The 27,555-nt window shown below is 47.3% G+C and overlaps 2 protein-coding genes across 6 annotated transcripts in view; one reads left to right on the top strand and one right to left on the bottom strand.

Moving 5' to 3' along the window:
• ABCC2 (ATP binding cassette subfamily C member 2) overlaps positions 1-14,408 on the top strand; it is a 49,273-nt gene extending 34,865 nt beyond the window's left edge. Inside the window, exons 20-32 of the mRNA XM_016219862.2 lie at positions 454-577; positions 848-983; positions 1,686-1,905; positions 2,058-2,212; positions 4,699-4,854; positions 5,353-5,552; positions 6,968-7,094; positions 8,698-8,799; positions 9,232-9,375; positions 10,227-10,385; positions 11,386-11,552; positions 13,255-13,449; positions 14,279-14,408. Of these exons, the coding sequence (XP_016075348.2) occupies positions 454-577; positions 848-983; positions 1,686-1,905; positions 2,058-2,212; positions 4,699-4,854; positions 5,353-5,552; positions 6,968-7,094; positions 8,698-8,799; positions 9,232-9,375; positions 10,227-10,385; positions 11,386-11,552; positions 13,255-13,449; positions 14,279-14,408 (2,015 nt within the window). The remainder of the gene's footprint in view (positions 1-453; positions 578-847; positions 984-1,685; positions 1,906-2,057; positions 2,213-4,698; positions 4,855-5,352; positions 5,553-6,967; positions 7,095-8,697; positions 8,800-9,231; positions 9,376-10,226; positions 10,386-11,385; positions 11,553-13,254; positions 13,450-14,278) is intronic.
• Positions 14,409-21,144: 6,736 nt separating this feature from the next.
• Positions 21,145-27,555, bottom strand: part of DNMBP (dynamin binding protein) — a 69,945-nt gene continuing 63,534 nt past the window's right edge. For 3 of the 5 annotated variants that reach the window (XM_016219973.2, XM_087824500.1, XM_016219977.2), the window contains 3 exons: positions 27,102-27,300; positions 24,586-25,133; positions 21,148-23,070 (listed from right to left, as the gene is read on the bottom strand). In XM_016219973.2, the coding sequence (XP_016075459.2) occupies positions 22,885-23,070; positions 24,586-25,133; positions 27,102-27,300 (933 nt within the window). In that variant the 3' untranslated portion in view covers positions 21,148-22,884. Of the gene's footprint in view, positions 23,071-24,585; positions 25,134-27,101; positions 27,301-27,555 lie in introns of all 5 variants that reach the window. The other 2 variants (XM_016219976.2, XM_087824501.1) reach the window with 2 other exon arrangements.

Consider the following 27,555-nt stretch of genomic DNA (forward strand, 5'->3'; position numbering starts at 1 on the left):
GCCCAAGTTATGTTTACATTTTATTTTACTTTCAGGGATTTTAAAAAATGCTTTAAATTTATAAAAGTTTGTCAAATTACTTGAATTTCAAGAAGAGCATTTTTAATTTACATTTACCCCTTTACTCAATTCTGGAGATGATGACTCTTATATTGTCTATTCTAATCATTAAAAGTTCCTTCCTGCTCCAAAAGAACTTAGAAGCTTCTGGGAATAATTTTCTCCTTTTGACCATTTTATTTTCCAGTGGAATATTAACTCATTTCATCCTGGTATTTCTCAATGAGAAAACGTACCAAAAAGTAGTATTTCTGGAGTAAAAGATTCCAGTCTGTGTGTCCGTCTGGGATCTCCTGCTGAGCCCAGCAATATCAGAGAAGACATCTCTCTCCTTGTCCCCAGGGCTGTGAGATCTCTGTGCAGTATCCCTCTAACCTTTCATGTGTCTCCTAGTCAATGAGGACAGTGACGAAGAAGATGACTATGGGCTGATGACCAGTGTGGAGGAAACCCCTGAGGATGTGGCCTCCTTGACCATGAAAAGAGAAAACAGCCTTCGCCGAACACTTAGCCGCAGGTTGGTCATCCACTCGGCCGGCAGCCCTCGTCGTTTCCCTATTTCCACTTGACCACTGTCTTTTTCTCTGTAGACAGGGGACACCAGGAGCGCTCCCAGCCCTTCCTTTGGTTCCCTGTATGGGGGAAGAGGGTTGGGCGGTGCGTTTCCTCCAGGCCGCCTGCTCTGAAATGACTTTGATGGGGTCAGAGCGACTGTGACCTCACCTGTGAGAAGACCCGCAGGATGCGCCCGCCCGCTCAGGAAAGCTCCCCCTTTTCCATTTCTCAGATCTAGGTCCAATAGCAGGCACCTGAAGCCCCTGAAAAACTCCTTGAGAGCTCAGAATGTGAATATCCTGAAGGAGGAGGAAGCACTAGTGAAAGGACAAAAATTAATTAAGAAAGAATTCATACAAACTGGAAAGGTGAATATGACAGTAGAAAGTGCCATGAGAGGTGACACGAGGCTTGGGATCCCAACGTTTTAAAGTTTGATGACTCAAATACGTATCTACAAAAGGGCTGTGTCTTATGCTTGCTTTGCAAATCTTTAAATTCATCATTGAAATGTTGGTGGATACTCAGAGCTTTCTATCAAATCATATTTTCATGAAGAATAACATGGTTCCTGTAAATATCTTCATAGCCCACCTCATGAGTGTTTGATTCCACTCTGATCGGTGGAGCAAACCACAAAACTGCTCTGAGACTCAACTCTGGGAGCCAGAGAACACTAATACATCAGTCTCAGAGTATACAATTTAAATTAATAAAACTTAAAATCAAGGTCTTAAATTTAAGGTCTTAACTTAAATCCAAATTAATAAAACAAATTCCAGGGTCCGCGGTATAATCCCATTTGTCCCACTCCATTTTTTTTTTATCTTCCCCTCTTAATTGCATTTAGAAGCTCATTAATAATCTGATGATTACTTACTGTGCATTGTACTTAAGCATTGAGTATTATCTTGGCCCAGTGCGGAAATGATAACTGCAGACTACCAAATTCTGCTACCTGCCATCCGTTTTTCCAGGGGACTCTACTCCCCCTTGTGATTGGTATTCTAGGTAATTCTCCACCAAAAGCCATTATGAATTCTACTAACATTGAGATGGGGGCTTTGCAGGTCAAGTTCTCCATCTACCTGAAATACCTACGAGCGGTAGGATGGTGTTCCATCTTCTTCATCATCCTTGCCTATGTAATCAGTTTTGTGGCTTTGGTTGGATCCAATCTCTGGCTCAGTGCTTGGACCCATGACTCTCAAATCTTCAATAGCACCAACTATCCAGCCTCTCAGAGGGACATGAGAGTTGGCGTCTATGGAGCTCTGGGATTAGTGCAAGGTACGTCTGATGGCTACAATAGCCATTTCTTGCATAATCTGTCTGGTCAATGTACTTTGCCTGGACTCGGGAAAAGAATTGCCATTGTGTCCTTGACACAAGGCTTCAGGGATCCGTGTGCATGGTGCTGACTAAACTGGTTCCATTTCTAGGTATATTTGTGCTCATAGCAAATCTCTGGAGTGTCTATGGTTTCGCCCATGCCTCAAACACCCTTCACAAGCAACTGCTGAACAATATCCTTCGAGCACCCATGAGTTTTTTTGACACAACACCCATAGGCCGGATTGTGAACAGGTTTGCTGGTGTAAGTATGTCAGGGGCTATAAGATTATGTGTTTGTATGCTGAGGATCTTTCTATTCTGCCAGGGAAAGAATGCTCACATCCCCTCTGAACAACACTACGTAGTTCCAGTTCTTTTGTCCATGAGCATGCAAATTATTTCTTGAGTACCTTGTGTGAGGTCCTTGTGTCTCAAGGATACTGGGGATAGAGGACTGAACAGTTCTGGCCCTTTAAGTATCTCGCCATCTAGTGAGTAAGGCAGCCAAAGAAATGAAGGACTATAATAGAATGTGATAAAACCAAAATAACAGCGGTGTGTGCAATGGTGTTCTGGGGGTACAAAAGAGTGACAGAGAAAAGAGGTACTGCTAGCTCAGCCTGGCTGATTAAGAGTGGAAAATGTGAGAAAAGGCGACACTTGAGCTAAGTTATAGAAGTTAGCCAGGGAGATGGTGGGGGCAGAGGGCGCCAGTTGAAGCAGAATGAGAAGAATTAGTCTGCAGAGGGAAAAACACAAGTAACGGCGCTACGGCTGACTATGGCAGTGACTCTCAGGAATAGCAGGGTAAGCCTTTGCTTGGTCTCTGCCTCCATTTCTGAAACGTCTACCTTTTTTGCTTTAAGAATAAGTAAATTAGGTCTGGATTTTGGAAGAGTCACCAGTGATTTTAAGGAAGTTCTAAAACATTGTCTCCATCTACTGCAGATCCTGGAATCCTTAGCATTCATTCGTGCATTCATTCATTCATTCATTCATTCATTCATTCATTCAGTGGCATTTACTGAGCACCTTCTATGAGCCAAGGACTGTAATTAACCATTGGGATGCTCAATAAATGTTAAGATTATAGATGGCTTTCTTCCATGGGCCAGACCAAATTCACTGATTCTTTATGCACATGAGATGGAACTTTTAGGAACAGAGGCAGAAATTAGGTAATTCTGAGTAATGTTCAATTATCACCAGCACAGTTTTCAGTCCTCTGCAGAAGAGGGAGCACATATTTTAAAATGTCTGAGCAGCTTTGGACTCTTATTTGTGTGGTCTTGGAGCAGACACAGAAAGGCTAGCTCACAGCCCAGTGCCAGGTTCTGGGGACACAGTGACTACTTCAAGAGTGAGCAGATGACTGGTCCCCATTTATCACCTTCCTCTGGGACAAAAATGGTGGGCATGATGTCATTGGAGACAACTTTAATGGGCTCTCTGTTCTTCAATAGAGCCTTAAAAAGCACACCATTTTGGATAGGGAGAATTCATACAGGAATTTTGCAAAGATTGCAACTTGTTTTCTGATGTTGTAATACATAATTAATCTTCTGAAAAAGAGAACACAGAGACCTTACTGAGTTACTTAGGCAACAGTTGTACTTTGCTAACTGCTTTTGCATGAAAAAAAGAAACTGTCCTTAATTATATAGTGAGTTTTGTCGGGGAAGTGATTTAGGCCCATAAAAGGCAGTTAGATCTAGAATTCTCTAGAACTGAGGTTGAGCCCTTGAGAGGAGATGGAGGAGGCCAAAGAAAGAGGAGAATCTGTGCCAGGTAAGAGTCAAAAAGAATGTGCATAGAGCTGGTAGCTGGTGAGGGTTTCTTTTTTTCTGCTAACCCTGGACATAGTATTCTTTGCATTCTGATGTGACTTTGGGAAGGGTAAATTGGGCTCAGGAGTCATCCACTCTTCAGGACTCTCTTAGGAAACTGTTACCCCTTACCCAGTCTGGGATATTCCAGAGGTAATATAGACTCAGTCTGATACTCATATATTGCTAGTCATAGAATCAACATAACCTAAGAAATATAAGCAAAACAAACCCAAAAATATAGTGCAGGGTTCCTGTGCATACTAAACCATCCATCCATCCATCCACCCACTCATTTGGTCATTCATTCGTTCAACATGGTGATAAGACCCATTCATGATCTCCAGGTAGAACACTAGCCAGGCAGTGTTCACCTCCCTGCCCCTTGAAGCTCTATGCTTGACAGGAGAAACAACTTTCCATTCCTCAGTCAAGGGTTGGGGGGTGGCAGGGCTTCTTGACTGGAACCTCCAAACAAATGTTTATTGAGTGTTTGTTAGATGCCAGGCTCTGTTCTAGGTACTCAATGGAATTAGGACCTGTGTAAAGTTAGAATAACTGAACCGACTTGGCTATAGGAGGGTTTACCTTGTAAGGCTCTATTAGCTTAGGGTGCTTACGAATAGTTTAATAAATTTGACAAATGGGAATTTCACTGAAAAGAATAAAAACCTTTGCCAAATCTATTGAGGGATGAGTACCATATCTGTTTGGAGGGATTTAGAAAGATAAAGAAATTACAGAAATAAGATTGATTATGCGGGTGAGCAGAACAGCCTATTGCAAATGAATATCATGAAATGATTAAATGAAGGAGTCACTGAGATCTCTGAATTGAACAAATTTCCTGCTGGAATCAGGAAAATCTAAAATTCCATAAGAATTCATTAGCATACCATCTCTCCTAATTCTGTGTTCCCAGGATATTTCCACAGTGGATGACACGCTCCCCACGTCCTTACGCAGCTGGATCCTGTGTTTTCTGGGGATCAGCAGCACCCTGTTCATGATCTGCTTGGCCACTCCAGTTTTCATCATCATCATCATTCCTCTCAGCATCATTTATGTGTCTGTTCAGGCAGGTTTGGGAATGGCTGGGTCTCCTTTGCTCTCTACCTCTAAAGGCCCAAGCTCCTTTCTGAGAATCTTCTCCTTTGTTTATTGCTAGTCACTCGCTCCCCTCCAGCATCTTTGTCATTTACTCCTATATTGATATCCCAAGGAGCCCACGGGCCACTGTCTGCAGCTGAAGTATCAGCACCAATTGGCGTATGGTTCACAGCAGATCTCCCCTTAGCTGCTGTCCCCCTAGAAGCTTAAATGGGGCATAGTTATGTTTAGATCCAAGACAGCCGTGAGGTTGGCTTTCTTCCCCACCAACCTCAGATTTCCCCACCATACTCTTCCTCTGGGCCTCTCATCATCTTTCTAGCCAGAGGTAAGCCTGGAGGCTTCTGTCCTGTTCCGACATGGGCTGTGACCATCAAAGTGAAGAACACTGGGCCATGGTCACAAGGGAAGAGGTGTGGTGTATGTGACACGATTGCGTGACTGACTCCTTCCTTTTGGAATCCAGATGTTTTATGTGGCCACCTCCCGCCAGCTGAGACGTTTGGACTCTGTCACCAGGTCCCCACTCTACTCTTTCTTCAGTGAGACTGTGTCGGGTTTGTCTGTCATCCGCGCGTTTCAGCACCAGCAGCGATTTCTAAAACACAGCGAGCTGCTGATTGACACTAACCAGAAATGTGTCTACTCCTGGATTATCTCCAACAGGTGAGCCTTCCCTGGGCATTTACCCAAATGTGTGCTCTGAGGTTCTGCACATGGCCAGTGATATGAAGGTCACTCTAGCCAAGCACGCCTGTTCTGTAAGTAGAGAGAAGAAAGTATGAGCTGTGGAGTCAGACACTGGGTCCCTGTGCCTGCTCGCCATTTACCAAGCTCGGTGAATTGCATTCGCCTCTCTGAGGGAAACCACATTTTCTTTGCTTTTGCAATGGCTAGAACACAGCCTATCTCACGGGCTTGTGGTGCAAATCTGTGAGCACTGTGTAACCCGGGTACTGCGCAAGCGCTGGGTGACTGGCTAGTCTCTGTTTGCTTCCCCGAGGGTGGATGTGACAGGACAACTCTTGGCAGGGTGGTGAAAAGATGCAGAGGTTGGAGGGAGAAGAGTAGGGAATTTTTAGGGAACCTCAATGATGATATTGGAAAGCTCAGATCTGTGAGGTGAATCCCTGAGAAGGGTGAGCATTCTCATTTCTCCAGCATCACTAGACCCTGGCAAGAAGTGGTAGGTCCTTGAAGGAAGAAGGTCTTATAGGGGCAGTGAACAGTCTTGAGTGCCTTCCACATTGTCTTGAGGTATCAAGGGCAGGCTCATGATCTCAGTATTATTTGGAACATGGAGAGGTCAGGAATTTGACCGTAAAGATATTTGATTTCTTAGATATTTCCCAAGAAGGGAACAGGCATATAAATGAGTCCTATTGGACGCCCATTGTAAATATGTATTATATTTCTTTGTACAATGCTAAAATTATTGGTGCAAATTTATTTAAATACATTTTATTGGGGAAAGTCAACTTTTATAATCTATGTCTATCTGTCCTATTTGGTTCTTGGCAGTTGATCTCCCAGTAATCAAGTCGTACCTGACTCCCCACACCCCATCTTCTCTACCTTTTCAAAATCATGAAATCAGACAGGATACACTGATTCCTGCTGTGCTGCTTACTTGTGGGTTCTCTACGGCATTATTTCCCCTGCCTAATCAGAAGTCACTGAGAACATGCATTAAATATGCAGCTTCCTGACCCTCATCCTAGGCCGCCTGAGTCAGAATCTCCTGGGGAAGAATCCAGACTCTTTTTCTGAATGATTTTGTGTACTTTTAGCAATTGCCCCAGATGATTCTTATGATTTGGCAAGTTTGGGAGACGCTGAACCATAGGATTCCCTTAGTTCAGCCAACTCCTCTAGTATCTTTAAAATGAAATTTGTTTTCTAAAATCCAACTTGAAAGACTTCAGGAACACATGGTATAGTCAAATTGAGGCACCTGCTAAGAACACAGTTCTACCAACTTGAGCCCTCTGAAAATGTTCTAGAAACACCTGTGCTGCTGGGTAAGGTAAGGAAGCGGGTACCTCAGTGACACCTCTCTCTCTGGTTCTCTTGTCCTGCAGGTGGCTTGCAGTTCGCCTGGAGCTGGTTGGGAACCTGATTGTCTTCTTTTCATCCTTGATGATGGTTATTTATAGAAATACCCTGCATGGGGACACTGTGGGCTTTGTTCTGTCCAATGCACTCAATGTGAGTCTGAAGGTTGGGAGTTTGGTAAAATTAACGCACTTATTCTTAAATTGTGTCTAGAGAACTCCATGAGGCCCAAGCTCTCGATTCTCTTCTTGACCCAGAGGCACTAGGGGAGACTGAGGTTCAAACCCTGGCTCCATCTCGTACTAATTGTGTCACCCATGGACACGCCCCTTACTCTTTCCAAACAGGTGCCAGTGTCATCTGGACATAAGTTTTGTTGCCCTTGGGAGTTAAGAAAGCAGTTTCACATGATTCAATCTGATAGTTCCCTGTCTCTTTGCCTCTTTGCTTGATTCTAGTCGGAAGACAGGGTAAATTAGTTTCTTTTCCATAAAACAGCAGTAACCAGAAAGTCTGTTGAACAATAACTTCTATGTTTGTTTTTCTTAGATCACAGAATAACTGGGGATAATTCTAATAAAGAACACAGAGTCCAATAAAACTATATATTGCATCCCCAGTGTGAAGAAGAGACAAATGTTAAACATTATTTCCTGGTACCTAGGAGTGGTTGGCCCCACAGTGGATGTTTGATAAGTGCTACTCATTTAGTGAGTCACTTGGCCCTCTCCCTTGCTATCTTTTTGGACTAATACACCGGAGGTTTGCACAGCTACCAGCCCACTCTACATGGCGCTGTCTTCGGTAGAAGTTAATGAGGCCCAAGGCGGTCATGGCGCGCACCCAAAAGAACCATGTTGTTCTCCAGAATAGCGCTCAGCTCCTTGTGCCACTGCTGCTTCCTCCACCCATTTCTAGGCTTATTAACCTAGGGGAGATGGGGCAGAGAATTCGAGAACTATCAGGCTAAACCAAAACGAAAACATTCAATATCAACTGTTTCACGTGGCGCAGCCTAAACAAAGTGGTTACTCTCAGTTCCCACGGCCCTGAGCTCCCCCCTCTTTAACTATCGTCACTCAACAAAAATTCCCTAGTTTGATTCTTTGCCTGAAAGAAGCTTGCAGATGAGTGGTCCGCAGATCCCCCAGACTCTAGACCGGCCTGGGTCATGACCACCCTCTTACTGGTGGGTAGATGCATCTTCGTAACAGCAGGAAAGCACCTGGAGCTGGCCGGGGTAAGCAAGGACCAGGGTCCATGTGCATGTCCCACCTCGAGAGCTGGGTTCTCAACCGAGCTGCTGTTGGTTGAGAGCAGAGAGAAGAGGCAGCTTTCCGGATGGCCTTTTCCTACCTGGTGTCTTGTCTTATGCTTTCCCCATTTGTAGAAGGCCACCCACCACCCTTCCCACAAAAAACACTAGGCTTACCGGCGGGAGAGCCAAGTTCTGGTCCCACTCCACCAACTGCCAGCCTCTCCAGCCCCGGCTATCGCCCCCACGCCACCCCAAGCTCATACTGCCCTTCACGTGAGCACCACACCATTGAGCACTTAGTTGTCCTCCAGCCATTCCATGCACTGGTCTCAATTGCTCCCCCAAGGAGGGAACACTGGTACTTAGGCTTCCCTTGCCCTCTCTCAGAGCTCAGCACAATGCTGAGTGCAAAGCAGGCCCTGGATTGACCTTGTGATTTGGAGAGTTGCTTTGGTTTCTGAGCCTGAGATGATTCTTAGGCTTCCGGTTTTTCTGCAGATCATGCAAACCCTGAACTGGCTAGTGAGGATGACGTCAGAAATCGAGACCAACATTGTGGCTGTTGAGAGAATAAATGAGTATATAAAGGTGGAAAACGAGGTAAGATGGTATTAGAGGAACCAGGGACGAGGCGAAGAGAAAGATGTGGCTTCTTTGAGAGAGCATCTCCTCCTTGCCTAGAGATTACACGTGGGGGGGTGTTAAAAGTTTGCCTAAAAGTTTCCCTTGCTCCTACTCAAGTGACCCAATTTCTTGAAGCTTAGAATAGGAAATGGTTTGGGGGAAGTCAGGTCTTGGAATGTACCAAGTTAAACGGTGGCCTCACTCTGGAGGTCCACAGAGCAAACTTGTGGGGTAGGGTTTCTGCGATGGATTAAGATAGGAACCTCGGGAAGTCTGCCTCGTTGGGTCTATTTACTGCAGACGCCCCCTGGTGGCTGGGACATTGCTACCCTTCTACTGCTGTGCAACGTGGGGACTATTCAGCGAGTTGACTCCCTGTAAAGCACTTCTCCCCCGTCTCCTCGCCAGGCACCCTGGGTGACTGATAAGAGGCCTCCGGCAGGTTGGCCCAGCAAAGGGGAGATTCAGTTTAACAACTACGAAGTACGGTACCGGCCCGAGCTGGATCTGGTACTGAAAGGGATCACGTGTGACATCAGGAGCCAGGAGAAGGTAGGTGGAGCTGAAGAAAGGCCTGGATGTGAGTCGTTGTGATGAGAGGACAGTTGAACTCAGAGGGGATGAGCAGCTGGACCCAGGGATTTCATCAGTCAGGTGGAGAGACAGGACCTGGGCACTCCCTCTGCTGGGGACATGTAAGGACACAGCGCCACCACCAGAGGGCAGGCTATCCACAGGGGCTCAAACGGACCGATGGGCTGTAAGGGCTTTGTGCTCAGCCTTGCCTGCCTCTCGCGCCATCACTGCTCCTGCAGCTGACCAGCGCTCATTTCCTCAGAGACCGGGCATGTAGAGAGGCGGTCAGAGCACGCGGCTTGGGGAGGGGACTGGCGAGGCCAGCCTGTGCAGGTTCTCCCTGCAGAGACAATGGCCTGGTTCTCCGCCTGGTTCGCAAAGTCCTGCACCCTCGTTTGGTGTTCTTGTTCTCTGAGGACTTGGGGTCCGATGTAGAACCAAAAAAATGTCTGGGTAAGGTCAGGGTCTGGTTCTCAGCAGATGGCAGGCCTGATCCTTCCCTTCTCCTCATTTCTAAACAAGGCTTTAAAAATAAAACCTATAACTTCCAATAATAATTGCAATAACACTGCTGATGTGTCCATTTCCAACAGTTACTGCAAGTCTCAGCAAGCAACGGTTTAGGGGGTGGGGTGGGACAGCCATCTTTTTCTGACATCTGGGCCCTTCCCCTCCCCCCCCCCATGAAAACCCAAATCAGTTGAACATCCTAGAGATGACGTAGCTAATCACGGCCTCTTTCCCCCTGTGATTCTGACTGCCCCGGGCTAAATTTTTATCCACCAGGAATGACACGGTGAACTAACCTGCCAAGGAACTCTTTACAGGTTGGTGTGGTGGGCAGGACAGGAGCTGGGAAGTCGTCCCTGACAAACTGCCTCTTCAGAATCCTAGAGGCTGCAGGTGGCCAGATCATCATTGACGGGGTAGATATTTCTTCCATTGGGCTCCACGACCTCCGAGAGAAACTGACCATCATCCCCCAGGTGAGCTCTAGAACTTGCTCTGTCACACTCAGCAGGGGGTAGGTGCAGGAAATGTGTGCGTCTCCTTCTTGATGTAGATTCAGTGAGCAGTGGCATTTCTGCAGTCTCCCGAGGGCACCCGAGCTAGTTCCCTAAGACACGCTCCTCCCAGATCTTACAGAAGTAAGTTCAGGGGTTTTTTGGTAATATGCTTGTGTGGCTGCCTGTATCTGGCCAGTAGGTGGCAGCAACACAACAGAAGTCAAATTAAGCAGATGATTACTTAGCTTTTCTACAAGCCCATCACTGTTTGCAAGACCCTTTGCAATCAGCATTAGCAGTTTGCCTCTGAAGCCTGAAACCATTAAGCTTTATATTCCCCATCCGATATGGTTAAAAGATAGGGTAGGGAGTTTGCTGCAGGTTTCTGCCAGCAAGCCAAGCTCAGTGAATCAGCAAGAAAGGCTTCCTCTGGGCTTCCTCCTGGACCCACCAAATAGGGCCTGCCCTGGAGGCTTCTGGGTGGTGTGGGTCCTCATTAGAACCGTTCCTCCTCTCACCGTAGCCAGGTCTCTGGGGGTGCTTTTGGTTGGCCTGGAGTTGGCTCAGTTTCAAGCACTCTTTCCTCCAGCCTTTTCAACGGCATCGTAAATTCTTCCCCTGTGACCGCACCACCCCTCATCCTTCGCCTCCACACCACGAGTTTTTATTTGGGAGTGTGGGATGTTCGTTTTACTTTCTTAAGAGGTGCTGAGGCCATTTTGAAAATCCATAAATGAATCTCAGAATGAAAAACAAAAAAAAAAAACAACAAAAAACAAACCAAGGACTCCTCTCAGTCCTGTGCTTAGCTCCCTGCTTGCAGCCACTCTCAGCCTTCGGTGAGAGACCTTACAAAAACTTGACCACTAACCAGCTTTCCCTCCCAGGCCCGTCCAGCTCGCTTCCCCCTGGCCACAAAGGACAGCTAGTCCCTTTTCTGTCATTAGCCCCAACAGCCCCTTCATCCCCTGACTTGCAGGATCCCATCCTGTTCTCTGGAACCCTGAGGATGAATCTAGACCCTTTCAACAACTACTCAGATGAGGAGGTTTGGAAGGCCCTGGAGCTGGTTCACCTCAAATCCTTTGTGGCCAACCTGCAACTTGGTTTGTCCCACGAACTGACAGAGGCTGGTGACAACCTCAGGTAATGTTTCCTGACCCACCTCTGACAGGCAGTGAGAGGAGGTGAGGGGAATGACCCCTTTGTTCCTTGAGCTGGAGGGTCCCTGGCATGGTGGAATTTGCACTCTCCAGGTGTAACGTGAGAGAGTAGATGTGAATGTGCATCGAAACTCTTGAAAACCTGTGTTGGTACATGTGCCTGAGCTTACAGGTCCGCCATCGTGGAGGTTTTCTCTCAGCTGCTCACTGCGGTCAGGATGAAAACAATCCCGATACCTGGTCCCACCCCAGAAAGTCTGATTTCATTGGTGTGAGGTGTAGACTGGACATGGGAGCCCCAAAGGATCCCCAGGAGTGGATCTTTAGGCCTGTGAAATACACCATTCAAACATTCAGTCAACAGCTATACACTGATCATCTGCTATATGCAGGACTGCAGATACAGAGGGAGGTGACAGACACAACCCCTCGCCTCCTGGCACTTACCACATCTTGGAGAAGACAGACCTTGTGCGAGTAAATGCCAGGCAGTAAATGCTGCAGACACGTGGGGCCGTGTGGGACCCTCTGGCAGGATGTGACGGGGGCCTCCATACTCCCCGTTTGTAAGAACAAAAAAATGGCACCATCCTTCTCCGGGAGTGACACTTAAATGGCATTACCATTGCCGTGATTTCAGACCTGGTTTGGGGGTGTTGAAACTTGAATTCCTCTGATGAGTCATCAGAGATCGGAGATCCACCGGCTTAGAGAGGGCGCAGCCGGAGCCAAAGCGGTGCCTCAGCAGCAGCCGGTGAGGGGAAGCCCAGCTGAACCCGGCGGGAGTTTGGGACAAGCTAAGGAAATAGTTTTGCAGTTGCCTCTTTTTACAGAAAAACTGGAAGTTCATCTTGGGTGACTTCTCTCCTGCAGAAATTTTCTCGTAGAGAATTACAGAACTTTTCGTCTAGCCACCCTGTTCAATATGTTCCCTAATGGCCACAGCAGGAAAGAGCAATTAGCAAACTGCTGAATATTTCCTCCACATCATTTCCCAGAGCGTGTTTATGTGACTGAGAGGTCCAGCCTTCATTACCGGCTCTTCGCAAATGAAAGCATTTGCATTTTCCAGGCATATTCGAGTTCCACGTACATTGCATCTCACACCAAGACATCATGTTCATTAGACAGCTCCGTCTCTAATCAAGGCAGAAGGCCTTGAACAAATAATTAGCTTTGAGACTAGAATTACACATTAAAATAATGAATGGATGTGCTGCGGCCACTAAGAAATGCCACTGGGGCATTGTGGTGCGGCGTCACCTTATCTTAATGGCGTCAGGTCAAACACTGCTGAAATGAACTCGGGGCGCCCGTCTTATTCTGGGATTGTCGTTGGTGCACTGGGACATCACTGCAGCCGAGTGCAAAGCGCTCTTCCTGGGCCAGTGCTTTCCAAACTTGTTAAATGTGAAAATCACCCGGGGGGCTTATTAAAAATACACCTTCCTTGGCTCCTCCCCATCTGACTGAGTAGCGTGGGGCCCACAAATATGAATTTTTAAATTAAGTACCTGTGGTGGTCTTCTAATGAGTTGGGGAAGCTTGGCAAACGTTGCCCAGGGCAGCAGTGAACAGCGAGTGGAAGGGGCTCGGGCATTCTGGGGGGTTCAGGAGTGATCGGCCCCCACCCCGTCCCAGGCTGCTCCTTGGCCCTGGGCTAACGGTTTCTCTATTGGCCGCAGCATAGGGCAGAGGCAGCTCCTGTGCCTGGCCAGGGCTCTGCTCCGGAAATCCAAGATCCTGGTCATGGATGAGGCCACTGCCGCGGTGGATCTGGAGACGGATCACCTCATCCAGATAACCATCCAAACGGAGTTCGCCCACTGCACCACCATCACCATCGCGCACAGGCTGCACACCATCATGGACAGCGACAAGTGAGCGCGCGCGTGCGCGTCTGTGCGTGTGTGTGCGCGTGTGTGCGTGTGTGTGCGCGTGTGTGCGTGTGTGAGCGTCTGTGCGCGCGTGTGTGTGTCTGTGCGTGTGCGCCTGTGCGTGTGTGTGTCTGTGCGTGTGCGCCTGTGCGTGTGTGTGTCTGTGCGTGTGCGCGCGCGTGTGTGTGTCTGTGCGTGTGCGCGCGCGTGTGTGTGCGTGTGCGTGCGCGCGTGTGTTCGGGTGGGGGAGGGCGGGCAGAGCTCCACAGACCCGGCTTCACCCTGGTCAGCCGCGAGATCCCTTACAGCGCGGGGATTAGCCACCATCGCTTTGCCGACGGGGAAGCGGAGGCTGAGAGATTGAAGCCATTTGCCCGAAAGGGCCGTCAAGCCCCTGAGAGCGAGAGGGTTAAGGAAACCGGCGGGAGGGAGGGCGCGAAGCTGCGCGGAGCCAGGACCGGCGGGACCCAGCGCGAGGTGGCCGCTCCAGCCCGAGCGGCGGCCGCTGAGCGCAGGCCTTCCCGTGAGGGTCTCGGCGGCCGCCGCCCTCAGCTGCTTCTGTTCGCCGATGGGTGACACTCAGAATGGGGCGATGCCGGTAACCTCAGGAACTGGGAGGACAGGCTCCCGCACACGATGTGCATCTTAAAACAAAAAAAGCTCATGCGGATGGACTCACTGCGCCGCCCTCCCAGCGCGGGGTTCTGGTCCTCATTCCACGCCCGAGCCCGGGGAGGGACCGGCGCCCCGCCAGGCAGCTGGCCGTCCTCACACCTGCCACGGTCTCGGGTGCTTTTTTCCGAGACTTGCATTTCCTTCTTCTTTGTTTCAGGGTAATGGTCCTGGACAATGGGAAGATTGTGGAGTATGGCAGCCCCGAGGAACTGCTGGGAAAACCTGGCCCCTTTTATTTCATGGCCAAAGAAGCTGGCATTGAGAATGTGAACAGCACGGCGCTCTGACGCAGGTCCTGAGCTGCAGAAGGACTAGAGGGATCATTCCTTATTTAATTTTATTTTGAGAACTAAATCATACAGAGAAGTGTGTGTGAAATGTACATGTTAAAGAAGGGTCGTGAGTGGACACCCGTGTACCCGCTACCAGGTTAAGGAGGCGAGTATTACCAGCTACATCAGGACCCCCTGGTGACCCCGCCTTGACCCTGCCTCCTTGCTGGCGGGCTGCCCACCCCCGGAGAGAGCTGCTCTCCTGAATTTCATGATAATTATCCCCTTGTTTTCCGTTTTAGTTTTACCGCTTTGTATGTATCTTTAAATAATGTGTATCTTTTAAGAAACTTATGCAAATAGCCTGACTCATACGCACGCATTCTTCTATGACTTTTCTTCAGTATTATTTTTGAGATTTATCCATGTTGATGCCCATAGTGGGCTTAGTTCATTCTCACTGCTCTGTATTTCGGCAGTGTGTGAATACGCCACGGTTTGTCCATTTTAATGTTGCTCAGCAGTAGGATTATTTCTAGCATGTTTTTTCCCCCTGTGATGAGCAATACTACTATGAACATTCTGACATGTAATTCCCGAGATAACATGTGCAAGACATTTTAGGGTGTAATGTAGGGATGGGAGGTATACACACGTTTACATGCATATGTTAGGTAATGCCAAACTAGCAATGCTGATTTAAAACACTTTGTCAATCTGATGAGTATTAATTGGTACCTCAGTGAGGTCTTAATTTCTATTTCCTTGGTTACTGTTGAGGTTTCAGTGTGAGGTTTCTGCTGGTTCTCATTCGTGGTGCTTTATTTCCTTGTGTACCTTGCGAATTTTTATAAGCCGCTCACTCTCCTTAGCATTTTTATCTGTGGACATTTTTTGAGGCCTGAGTTGAATCTGAGCTGTCCTAAGAATTGTGAAAGTGCCTGCCTGCCACCTGGGGGCATTTCCCAGAATTTCTTTGAATTAAGTTTTCCTCTAAGGAGTCTCAAACTAAACAGTTAGTGTGACTTCAGACCACAATCCCGTGCAAGAGCCAGCTTGTGGTTTACACATTTTCAAGGGTGATTCCTCCCCTTGACCTTCATGGTGGGGTTTATTCCCATCACTCTTTTTTTTTTTTTTTTAAATAGTTTATTGATTTTTAGAGGGAGAGGGAGGGACAAGAGAGAAACATTAATACGTTGACGTGAGGTTGTGACATTGATCAGCTGCCTCCTGCACGCCCCCTACTGGGGATGGAGCCAGCAACCGGGGCATGTGCCCTGACCGGGAATCGACCCAGCAACCTCTCAGTGCACAGGACGACACTCAACCAACCACCAGAGCAGCCAGGGCTATTCCCATCGCTCTTAATTTTGCCTTTTCCAATCACATCAGCCACCAGGCCCGTCCAGTTTTATATCTCTACCCCCCATCACTGTCTCCATCATTCAGGTTCTCATCACATCTAAGCTGGACAGATGGCATAGGTAACCCTTCTTCCTGGATTGTTTTTCTCAAACCTACCCACCCATGGCTATCAGTGATCAAACATGCAAAACTGACCCCTTCAGTCAATGGCGATCCAGAGTAAAATTAAAATTCCTTAGTATAACAAAGCTCCCTCACATCTAATTCAATCTCATTTCTTCTAACTCCCACATCTCACGTTAAGCTCCAGCAACATCAGATTGCTTTTAGGTTCACGCGCGCACACACTCCCCTTTTAATTCTAGCTTTTTAAAAGCTTCTCTACCCCGTCTGCTTGGATTACCCTGGCTGCCTCTAACTCATTAAGATTCAGCTGAGGTCACCATCTCCTAGGAGCCTTCCCGGACTCCCCCTCCTCTTATACCCCGAGCAAGCTTCAGTGCTGCAGTGGATTTTCAATCTTGTGGGCAGCTCAGCATCTGAACCTCAGTTCTATGTTTGGGGCCTTCGCCAACCTAAGATTCTTCAGATGTCGGCAACACCAAGAGGCGGGGAAATCTGTTCTGAGACAGGCGATGGCAGTCGTGACAGTCACAGCTACTGTCCAGGGGTAGCAGCTTTAGCAGCAAGGTCCAGTGACATTGTAGTGTGATGCTGAGCATCATCGCTGGCTGTCTTACTCTCCCAAGAGCTACCTACTATCATTTGAAAACTTTTTAAGTCCCCAGCTAACTTGCTATTACTGTATTTATTACTTTGCCAGATGGTTCTCTATTTGGGTCGCCCTCACTAAGCTGTGAGCCTCTTGAAAATAAGAATAATTTCTTTCTCATTTTTTCTATCTTCAGTGGCTAGAATATAGCAACTACCTACATATTTGTGAATGTTCAAAAAAAGATCTTTAAAAAAATTCAGTGGGAAAAAATGTATGCCAAGAACTCAGCAATAGAGTTGAACAAAACAAAGTAGCTCTGCATTGACACATTGGTACAAACAGGAAGAATAAATGCCCATCAGGCCTCAATTTTTTGCAGGCTCATTTCATATAAGTGCCTTTCAAAATACCGTCTGAAGACATTTGTTTCATTGAGGCAGTAGGGTGAGAATACGTTTAATCACAAACGCATACTAATGCCTTTATTTAAAATGAGCAAACAATATTGTACGAACATTGACATCCAAATCTCCAAACTTCTACAATTTAGGCTTAGTTAGTAAAGACCACATTCAGCTATAAGCATGAATTTAGTCTTCTACGTAGATTAGACACTAAACTGCTTTTTAAAAGGCTTCATACTGTTTGAAGATACAAGTAAACAATTGTAAAAATGTGTAAAAGAATGAGAAGCACCCCACTTTCATAGGATTCCTTTTTACTTTATATGCAAGTGATTGGTTATGCTGTAGAATTTAACTTATAGTGTAAAAAGCAACTCGCTAGAGTAGAAAAAATTTTTTTTAAAGGAGTATATGTAAGGCAGTATTTCTTTTAGGCAAAATAGGCAGAAACACAGGAGCTGTAGGAAGAAAAATGACAAGACTAGTTTGGTTCTTACTGAATTTTAAGAACGGACTAATACAGAGCTCCTTAATTCAGCTCTAACCAAGGCCTTGGCCGTCATATTGATAATCCCTTGCACAGTCACCTTGGTCCTTGCGGTGACAGCCTTTTCGTTGGCTATTCTGCTCCTGAGCATTCCCAACAACAGGCTCTCTTGCAGCAAGTCTTTGGGACATTTTCCTGCTGCTTAAGCCCACAGCTACTTGTTCTCTCTGGGCAACAACTTTGTTGGTATCCTTCCGTAGAGATGGTTGAGTTGTGCACTGTTGCACCTCTGGACACAGATGTCTCTCCCATACGTGGTGCTAACACCCTTGCCTGCTGGCTCCTTTCTTACTTAGCACCCATGTGCTGCTAAATTGTGATCTCATTTGCCAGGGTTTGCATTATCAAGTCCCATAAATATTTGCCTGATGCATTTAACCAATTACATTTTTATTTTTATTTACATTTATCTGAAAACCAATTGCACTTTGGCAGGCTTTCATTTTCATTCACCAAAAGGTTTAATTTTTCTGCATACTTGACTTGAGTGTTAATGGTTGACCAGAATCCTTTTGTTTCAGCTGGACCTGGAGCAGGGATATGGCTCAAGGGCCAAATCTGTCTGTCCTGCTGTTTTTGTAAATAAAGTGTGTGTGTTTTTTTGGAACACAGCCATGCTCACTTGTTTCTGTATTATCTATGCTTGCTTTGGAGTTACAACGGCAGAATTGAGGAGTAGTGACAGACTGAATGGCCTGCAAAGCCTAAAATACGTACTGGCTGGCCTCTTACGGGAAAGGGTTGCTGGTCCCTGCTCCAGAAACACTGGTATAGTCCGAAGTGGATCGTTTCCATTCTCAAAAAGACGACTGGCCTGAAATATATCATGACTTCATTCCCGGGGTAAACAAAATGGCCCCCAAAGATGTCCACATCCTAATCTTCAAAACCCATGAGGCTTTACCTTACATGGTGAAAGGGACTTTGCAGATGTGAGTAAGGATATTGTGATGGGGAGATTATCCAGCTGGGCCCAACATAATCACCAGGATCCTTATGAGAGTCAGGAGGGTCAGAGTTAGAATGAAGACAATGTGAAGAGAAACAGAGAGACTCAAAGATGCCACACTGCTGGCTTTGAAGATGGAGGGAGAGGCCATAAGCCAAGGAATGCAGGCAGCTTCTAGAAGCTGGAAAAGGAAAGGAAAGGATTCCCCTCTGGAGCCTCCAGAAGGAACCAGTGCTATTGACACCTTGACTTTTGCCCATTCAAAACAGATTTTGAACTTCTGCCCTCCAGAACTGTAAGATAATAAACTTGTGTTGTTTTAGGCCCCAAATTTGTGGTAATTTGTTACAGCAACAATAAGAAACTAAAACAATACCATAAGCCCAAATAGCTCCAATAAAATTGCTAATATTTCCCTACTGAGGTCAATATGACAACTGACCTTCACTGCATCCTGCTGCAGTTTGCATTTGCAGAGGGTTATGCCATCTTTTCAGCCCAGCTAAAAGCATGTTTCAATGTGGATTTCTGTCACCCTTCTATCAAACCGCAAAGGTCTTATCAGCTTGGTCATATTTGGAGGCAGTCTCTTTTTTATCTCATGTAAGGGGCTGTAGGAAGGTCCCTGGTTAAAGTGAGTCATGATGCTTCCTACGACTGGAGGACACTATGACAGGTCAGGAGTCTTTCACTGTCAGCTTCCCTGATCCTGGACAAGGAGCAGCTGCCATGGGGAAGGCTTGGGACTTGACTCCTCCTGGTGTCCCAGGGATGCCTGGTGGTGCCAGGCAGTGCTTCGTGGCATGGTCCTGCTGAGGCCGCCGCAGAGTCCCACAGTGACTGCTGCTGCCAATGACTTTCTCCTGATCGAACACACTGCCGCTGCCCTCCTCAGAGTGCTTGCTCCCTCCCGCCCTCACTCCCCAGAACTTACCTCCGGGGAAGCACTAAGTCCACCCCTTCACCTCTGAGTGGCGGTAAGAAATGGACAGCCCTAGAGCTTGCAAAGTCTGCCATTTGTTGTGGAAAACTCCCTTCTCGATACATGCAAAACGCTAATATTGATCTTCACTAACAATTGCAAGAAACTTCCACGGGCTCAGTGAACTAAAGTAGGGGCTCAGATTGGAGATGATCAACCTGCTCTGTGGCACTGAGTGTCTGCCCCACTAGCAAAGGTGAAACTGAAAGCATCCACACGACACACTAATAATGGGAGAATTTAAAACCCCGTGAGTAGTGTTTGGTGACTAGAGAGAGGGGTTAGAATGTTATGTATAAACCTCAGGGTTTCTTGGTCCTCAAGCCTGAGGTCCTGCATGTGACACAGAACTGAGAGCACAGTGGTGCTCTCCCAGGGCCTGTTTACATTCCCGACCCTGAAACCAAACCCACATAAACAGTCTCAGCTTTGAAATTAATTAAAACAGGGTGACACAAAATTCAATCCTTATTAAAGCCATGTACTTCTAGAGCTCACAGTGCACAAAAATGTGCAGACATCATCTTTTTTTATTCTCGCAATAATCTTGAGGCCAGAAATCTACCCCTTGAGGACGATAGATTCCCTCCCAACCCCCACCCCGTGCTCCTAGGGCTCCTGAATGAAAACACAACGGAAGAGCTACTTCCAGACAGGAAAGGGAGAAAACTCAAGCGGAAGCAAGCAGGCAAACGGACTTGGAAATTGCTTCAATAACACTTCCTTCTGTTGTGCCTGAACCATCTGACACCCTTTTCCTTCCTTGGTTTTCGCTAACTCCTACTTTTCTGATAGTAGAAAATTCCATGAAAAAAATTGCCTGGACAGATGCTTCTCAAACTTTAATGACACTCTAACCCCCTGGGGACCCTGATTAGGTGGGGCCTGCATTCCCAGCAACCCCCCAAGTCTTCATGATGGTGACGCTGCTGGTCTGAAGACCACACTTGAAGGAGCAAGACCTAGCAGACATCTGGCATTTTAAAACAAAATCCATCTTTTCATACTCACTCCCAATCCAATGACCTCCCTTTTGCCAGTGAGTCCATCATTTCTTCAATTTCATATTCTTTATAGGATGCTTTCTTCCATTCTCAAGCCATCTTCTGCACCAAATCAGTTACCTTCCCCCAATAATTAGTTTTTCTTGCCTTTGATCTTCCCTCCAAACCATCCTGCTGCCATTTAGCATTCCTAACAGTAAAGCCACTGAAGAACCTAAAGGAATTTATTACCAGACTCATCAAATCTAAATTCTTGACTTGAACCTCTCCAACCTATTGTTTACTGTCAGGTGATGTTCTAGCACTTCTTGTGCATTGCTTCATTCCATCTTTCCAATAACTCCGTGAGACGGATAGTGGCACTATCTCCACTCTAGATGAGGAAACTGAAGCACGGGTTAGAGAAGTTGCCACGGTACGAAGCACTTAAGTGTCTGAAGTCAGACAATCTGGCTCCAGAATAAGGTTAAAGACTCAGCTTGAGAGCCTGAGGCCCAAGTTTAAATTCAGGATCATCAGAAACTTGATGTGAGCAAGTCACAATGTCATTGGACCTCATTCTTAATCCATAAAATGAGCTGACCTATAAGTTTCTCTCCCACAGAGTCTACTTATTCAAGCATGATTTCTGTCCCTTAGCAATACCATGCGATTGCTTGTCACCCACACGATGTCCTGAAGCCCACCTCTGCCAGTGCTCCTGCTGCATCTCCTCCTCCCACCCCCAATCTTGCCCAAGCTACTGCCCTGTGACCTTGTTAACCTGTAATATCAGAAAAATGCTAACCTCTTAGGCATTCCAGCTTAGATAATTCAGTTCTGTTCTGCCAGGCTTTTATAATATAAAATGGCTTAAAATTAAAAAAAACCCGCCTGCAGCATGGACATCTTTAGAGCGTATAGTAATTCCACTGATAGTATATTTGACAAGGAAATTTTGACTTGAATTTCTTCAGTTAGCATCTCCCATCTCCTGGGATTTGGGCATCACTTAACTGTCAGGAAGTTACCCTCAGAAATCTAAGAAGGTGGATCAGGCTACACATAGAGGGAAATCAAGAAAACATATTCATGGTCCTTAGAAATGCTTTTATTTATAAAATAACTACTTCAGTAGAAACATCTCTAAATATAAACACTAGTCACAAGAGGCTCGCGTTGCTGCCTTCTGACTGACCCACAGGCGAGTGGGGGCTCAGGAGTCCACAGGTGTCTCCTGACCCATTAGGATATTTAGGCCGAAGGTGCAGTTGGTGGCGCAGGGGCTGTAAGGCTGTTCTTAATTCCCTTAAGGCAAATTCATAGTTTCTTGTTCCAAGGTAGGCTTCACATCTGGGGCAGGCCTTAAATAAGAGCCCTGCTCCAATAAAACTTTCAGGGGAGGGTCTTCATGTGGGGATTAGCAAACATCTTCCTGAGGCCGGACAAAGGGACAATCAGGCACTTTAGAATCATTTTGGCTTAGACTGTGGTCTCTGAAACATGGAGGTTAGAGGTGAAACAGAAAACGCTTATATCCAAGTCTAGGATAAGCTATTTGGGGACTGCGTAGCCTAATTCAAATAAGACACGTGTTAGTTTTCTGCATCTGGGGGTAGCACTGTGCTTGGGTGGAGGAAGGCATCCCTCCTCCAGGAGGCTGGGCTGGTTCCGGCTCATTGCAGGGCGAATCCTTCTATCGGAATGGCTGGAGCTCTGACTGTTCTCCTTGGAAAACCTACCAGTTATTGGGCAGCAGGAAGAGGGCCGCGGGAGTGTCACACGCTGACTGGACAGCGTAGACATGACTGTCAGAAAGGGGTACGTGGCTGCACCTAAAGAAACCAGAACCCTTCCGATAAAGGTCGGAGGAAAATAAAGACGCTAAACACTTTTCAAAAGGAGAAAGCAAGCAGCCGGATGCTGCATCACCAATGTGGAAATGCAGTGAAATAGGAAAAAGGTTACATATGGTAGTGTTTTAAGGACTTTTAGAAAATGGGGTGCTCATATGTGTGTGAATGTGTGTTAGACACCGAAGCTTCGAAACCCCGGAATTGCTACAATCTCAGCAAAATCCTTGCCACAGGCTGAGGCACAGCATCCAAGGGCTTCTGGAGAATTCTTTCATCCATGTTGGTCTCTGTCAGGTGATCGTGAAGCATGGGGCCACCCCAAGCTCAGCGTGGTACAACCAAAGCCAACATCTTCTAATGCTATTGTGTGGCTCCCAGCATACACAGGATGCTGGTCTTCTGACTGGAAACTTCTCATTCCCATAGGCTGACCTAGGACTTGCCGCTCTTCTTATGGTCACGGAATTATTTTCCAGCCCCAGGGTTCACCGCAGGTCCAGAAATTCTAGTAAGCATCAAGGTTGAGAAGCCAATGGAAGGGAACAAGACGGATCTTGGGCCTCCAGTGGCGCGGTTAAGCGATGCGGACAGGGCCTGTGTCTCCAGAGCCGGTGCCCTCAGTGGACCACCGGGGTCTCCAGCAGAAGGAAGCGAGGGCAGCAAGGCTGAGTGGGAAGCAGAACAGGCTCAGGTGTACTCGGTTTTGCGAATATAATTGGATGGAACATAGCCCTTCTTCCCGTTAACCTCGGCCAGCCACCATTCCGTATTTCCCGTGACGTCTTTAAAGTCCAGGATCTTGAGCCTCTGGTTGGCTGACACGCTCAGTTCATTTGGGTTCCGCGCTTTGAAGGTATAGACAGCAAAATAGACCTGTGTGTGGAGGAAACAGCGAGTTAGGCATGGGCCGCTGCCTGGGGTGCTGTCCAGGCGCCCTGCAGCAGGGGTGGCCTCCACCCGCGGCCTGCGCCCGCACCGTCCAGCAGGCAGCCCCAGCCACACTGGCCATCGGGCACTTGAAATATGGCTAGTGAGACAGAGGAACTTGATTTTTAAATTTTATTTCATTTCAACTAACTTAAATTATATCGTTGGTAGCTACAGATAGCTGGTGGCTACCATAACGAACTAGACAAAGACAAAGGAAATCAAAATTCATATGAGAGTTGCCTTACAGGGTAGAAGGAACCTTCAGTCAGTACGGAAGATGGATGAGATATCAGGATACCCTTCCGTACCCTAAACATAGAAATTCTGAATTTCAAAACCATTAAAAAAAACTCACACAACTAACCATAAAGCTAAAAAGGATGATCTTCAGGTGCCGATAACAAAGATATAATGCAGAGGAAGGGCGGGGCCCAGTGATCAGAAGGAGAAGCCAGGAGGCCACTGGGGCGCAAGGATGAATGCGTACCTGAGGCTGGGGTTTGAGGACCTGGTCAGGACAGGAGTTGATGAGGCTAGAAATGAGCTCCTCAGACAAAGTGAGAAGCTAAGAAAGGGCCATGTTCTCCCTCAACAGGTCTAGAAAAACTGCCCGCTGGTGGGTCCAGAACTGGGATGTCCTTCCTGGACTGTGGGTAGTAACAGAATCACCAGAGAGAAGCAGGCATGCGCTATGTTCATCTATAGCGCTGACGAATGCAGCGTGGAAAGTCTGAGCTGAGAAGCTGGTGCGAAAACTGATGTTTTGGAATCCAGAGCTTGGCAACGGCAAACACTTCCACAACCCGGGGCACGGCTGAATCTCTCAACAAAGGCAACCCCCATGGGAGATGAGCTCAGACAAATGTTATAAAACAGACATGGCCACTCACTGCTGCGAGACTGAGCAAAGGCAACAAGCAGTGAGCCAGGGACTCCTCAGCTGCGAACCTGAACATGGCTTTAAAATATGCAGGTTTAAATGTTCAAGATACAACGGCTACATTCAAATCCCAAGACAACAACAGGCCATTACAAAAGGAACAGGAAACACTGAAACAGAGCCACAATTTCACTTCTAAATTCTAGAATTAAAAATACAGTATTTTAATAAAAAAACAAGTAATAGGTTAAATAGCAGACTTCATGCAACAGGAATTAGTGAATTAGAAGAGTGGGAAAAGTTTCCATCATAACACCTTGTAAATGCCCAATTTTGAAACAGAGAAAGGGCTCAGAAATACCTATGGAGAGTCGGCCACAGAAAGGGCCCGGAGGTGCTGTGTTGCTCACTCTTAGAGCAGTGAGTTTCCATGTATGCTGTATGACACTTGTCTGTGAGCCCATCTCCAGATCACAGCCAGGCCCTGGCAAGCCTCTGACTCGCCCCCCTCCTGGAGAAGCATTACCTGCACCCACAACACACCTGCCGCCTGTTCCGCATGAGCAGGGAGCACTCACCTGGTTGCCTTCTGCCTCGCTGCCTCCTGGCTCTTCGTTTTTGTCTTCCAGGCACTGGGCTGTTCTTGTACAGCCTTTTATGAGGTCTTTGCCCTGCCCGTTTCGCCCTGGTACGGAGCAGCCAGCCATTTCTGGATGCCTGGAGTTTCGGTAGCTCCTTGGGGTGGGGGCAGGCTGGTCGATGTCTTGGGCTACACCTGCGGGGTCCCAGGGCCTGGGCTGGGAGGTGGGGTGCGGCTCTGAAGGGCAGCTGGAAGGACTGCTCTCTGAACTGCCCATGTTGAAGGAAGCACTGAGAGCTCCTTGGTCAAGTTCCTTTAATGATGGTGTATCTTGAGGCTGTTTGTGGCAAGGCCCTGACGTGAAGGACACAGCCATGCTGCTGGGGTTGAAGGTCAAGGTGCTGTTGCTGTTCTGCCGAGGGACCCTGGGGGAGGATCCGCTGTGCTCTGACTCGGTGGAGGAGTGGCTGCCCACAGAGACGTCGGAGTGGCTGCGGCGGGCATTGTAGGGCTTCAGGAAGGAGCTGTACACGAAGCCTTTTGTGACTACCGGGAGAAAGCAGACAGGAAGAGCTTTTAGCAGGAGGGAGGGATGGGCAATCAGCAGATAAGAAACTATGGTTTAAAAGTTGGGTCCACAGTGAGACACAAAATAAGATGCCCAGTGACAAAACAGATTGGACATTCAATGCCAGGACCCGATGTGGGTGGGCAGAGACCAATCACCGCGACTGCCTGCCGGTTGGTCCGCGTTGCAACCTCAGGACAGAGGAGTGGTAAGGATGCCTTGTGCAGAGTCACGGGGACACTAATAAAAGGACGAGCTGGAGAATGAGCACAAGGAGAATTTCTCAGGACATGCGGAGCATGGAAAGAAAGGCTAAGGGCCAACTTCACGAAGGCTGTGTTCAAATACAACAGCGTGGTAAAGAGAAACCTGAAAACCACCCTGAGATGTGCCCCCTGCCCCGTTTCCCTCCGCCGCACTTGAGTCCGCGGCCTGGTTCAGGAGTGCAGTGGGACTCGGGAGCGCGGCGTCCAGCGGGAAGCTGTTCACGTTTGCTACAACACACACACACGCACACGCACACACACACACGGTGCGCACACACACACAGCACGTGCTTGATCAAGTTGCCTGAGATGACAGAGGGGGCCCTCAGCTAAAACTCTGAAGCATAAATTGAGACTTGAGATCCTTCATCCACAGGAAGATGTTTTATAATATTAAGAAAGAAATTTCTGTCCAGGCAGGGACCCCGAGTGTGTGACCCCCTGTGAGCAAAAGCCACCTGTCTCGATCGTGCATGTGTTTCCTATAGCTAAAAAAAAATGCCAGCACCTATTTGTTTTAGCTGCTGGATGACCGGGAGGGGCCCTGGGCAGGTAGCATGGGGTAGAGGGTCTAACAGCTAATCCTGACACTGTGGGCTTCTTGCTACTACTTGACTCATCGGGGTTGAGTTGATACAAACCCCAAGGATGAGCAAGCCCTTTGAACAGCTTGGACCTTTACGAGTCCATCTGTCCCGGGCCCACCAGTGGCACTCCCCTGCCACCACACCAGACAAATACTTTTAAAGACACGGAGAAATGTTAAAATTTTCAGTTCCAGCAAGGTGAGCATAGATATTTATTATATATAACCACAATCCATGTCTAAAGTGCTCAGGACCAGACGTGCTTTAGAATTTAGATTTCTGGAGTTGGGAAAGGTAATCAAGTACATATACCCCAGCAGAGTCTGAGCCAATACCCCACATTCAAATCCACTAATGTTTCTGTAGCAAAATATATGGCTCTTCACACCAAAGGGGATAAGCAACGATTATAAATAGCCTCGAATCACTTTGTTCAGGTTTTGCCACCAAATGAGTTCAGATCAGGCAGGTTTTGGCAAGTAAATTCTGGAAGAAGAAAAAACCCCTTTGATTTTCCAAAGTTTTTCAGATTTTGGAATTGTGGGAAAAGGATTCTGGATCAGCATTATTCTTTGCACTTTTCTTCAAATTCTCTACCCCTACCCCATGCACAGTACCAGAAAAAAAAAGCTATGAGCTGTTTTTAAAGTCATCCCATAAATAGTCATGATTGTTAATGGGGGCTCAAAAAGCAATCAAAAACCCCTGTCTTACAGGTTTTATATTCACACAGTCATACAACACATTTATAGAACTGGGAAGAAGGCTGCTCATTTTGTGGTTGGCGAGGGCACAGGCCCCATCGGGCAGCATCCACTGCCTGCAGAGCTGTGAAACAGGGCAAGACCCTGCAAGGGAAGGGATGGAATCTCCTCTAGAATTTGTAGAAAACAAAACCAAAACTGAAGACAGGTTTTGTTTCAGTAATGACTTGGGCATTACACTCTCTCGAGATGGACAGAACTTTTAAGGTTATTTATCCCTTTAATCAAAGACTCTCACGTTTTCTCCCGGCCTGGACGGAATTCGGGTACAGCCCAAACCACTTCTTCCTCCTTTAGCATTACAGTCATCTGATGCCCAACATTCTTACCTCCGTTGTCAATCAGCCAGCGGTTCTGACTGCCCATGGGGTCCTTTTTCTTGATCACGCCTACCAGGTCACCTTCCAGGAGTGACACGTCCAGGTCTTGAGCAGCATTGAAGTTCCGGTCTGCTTGGAAGAGTTTCTCTGGGGGATACCTCACCAGAAGAGAGGCCCGCAGTTCTTCCGACTGCAGCATGTAACTGGGCTAAAAGGCAGCACACACGAGAAATACCGTCAGCAAAAGCCCTCCCTGGCCATTATCCCAGCAGCCGCATTTAATCCCGACACAGCCAGAGTCTCAGGAGTGGGGGCAATGACAGCCAGCTGCTCACTGCTCCTATCAGATGTGTCTGTGTGTGACTGTCCACATGGTTGGGTAAAAATCATGATCGCTTAGGTCTTGCTTTGGTGCCTTTGTAGCTACTAAGAAAATTCAACACACAGTTTTACTCTGTTATCC

This window comes from Miniopterus natalensis, chromosome 14, assembly GCF_054644295.1.
Source record: "Miniopterus natalensis isolate mMinNat1 chromosome 14, mMinNat1.hap1, whole genome shotgun sequence".
Taxonomy (NCBI): Eukaryota; Metazoa; Chordata; class Mammalia; order Chiroptera; family Miniopteridae; genus Miniopterus; species Miniopterus natalensis.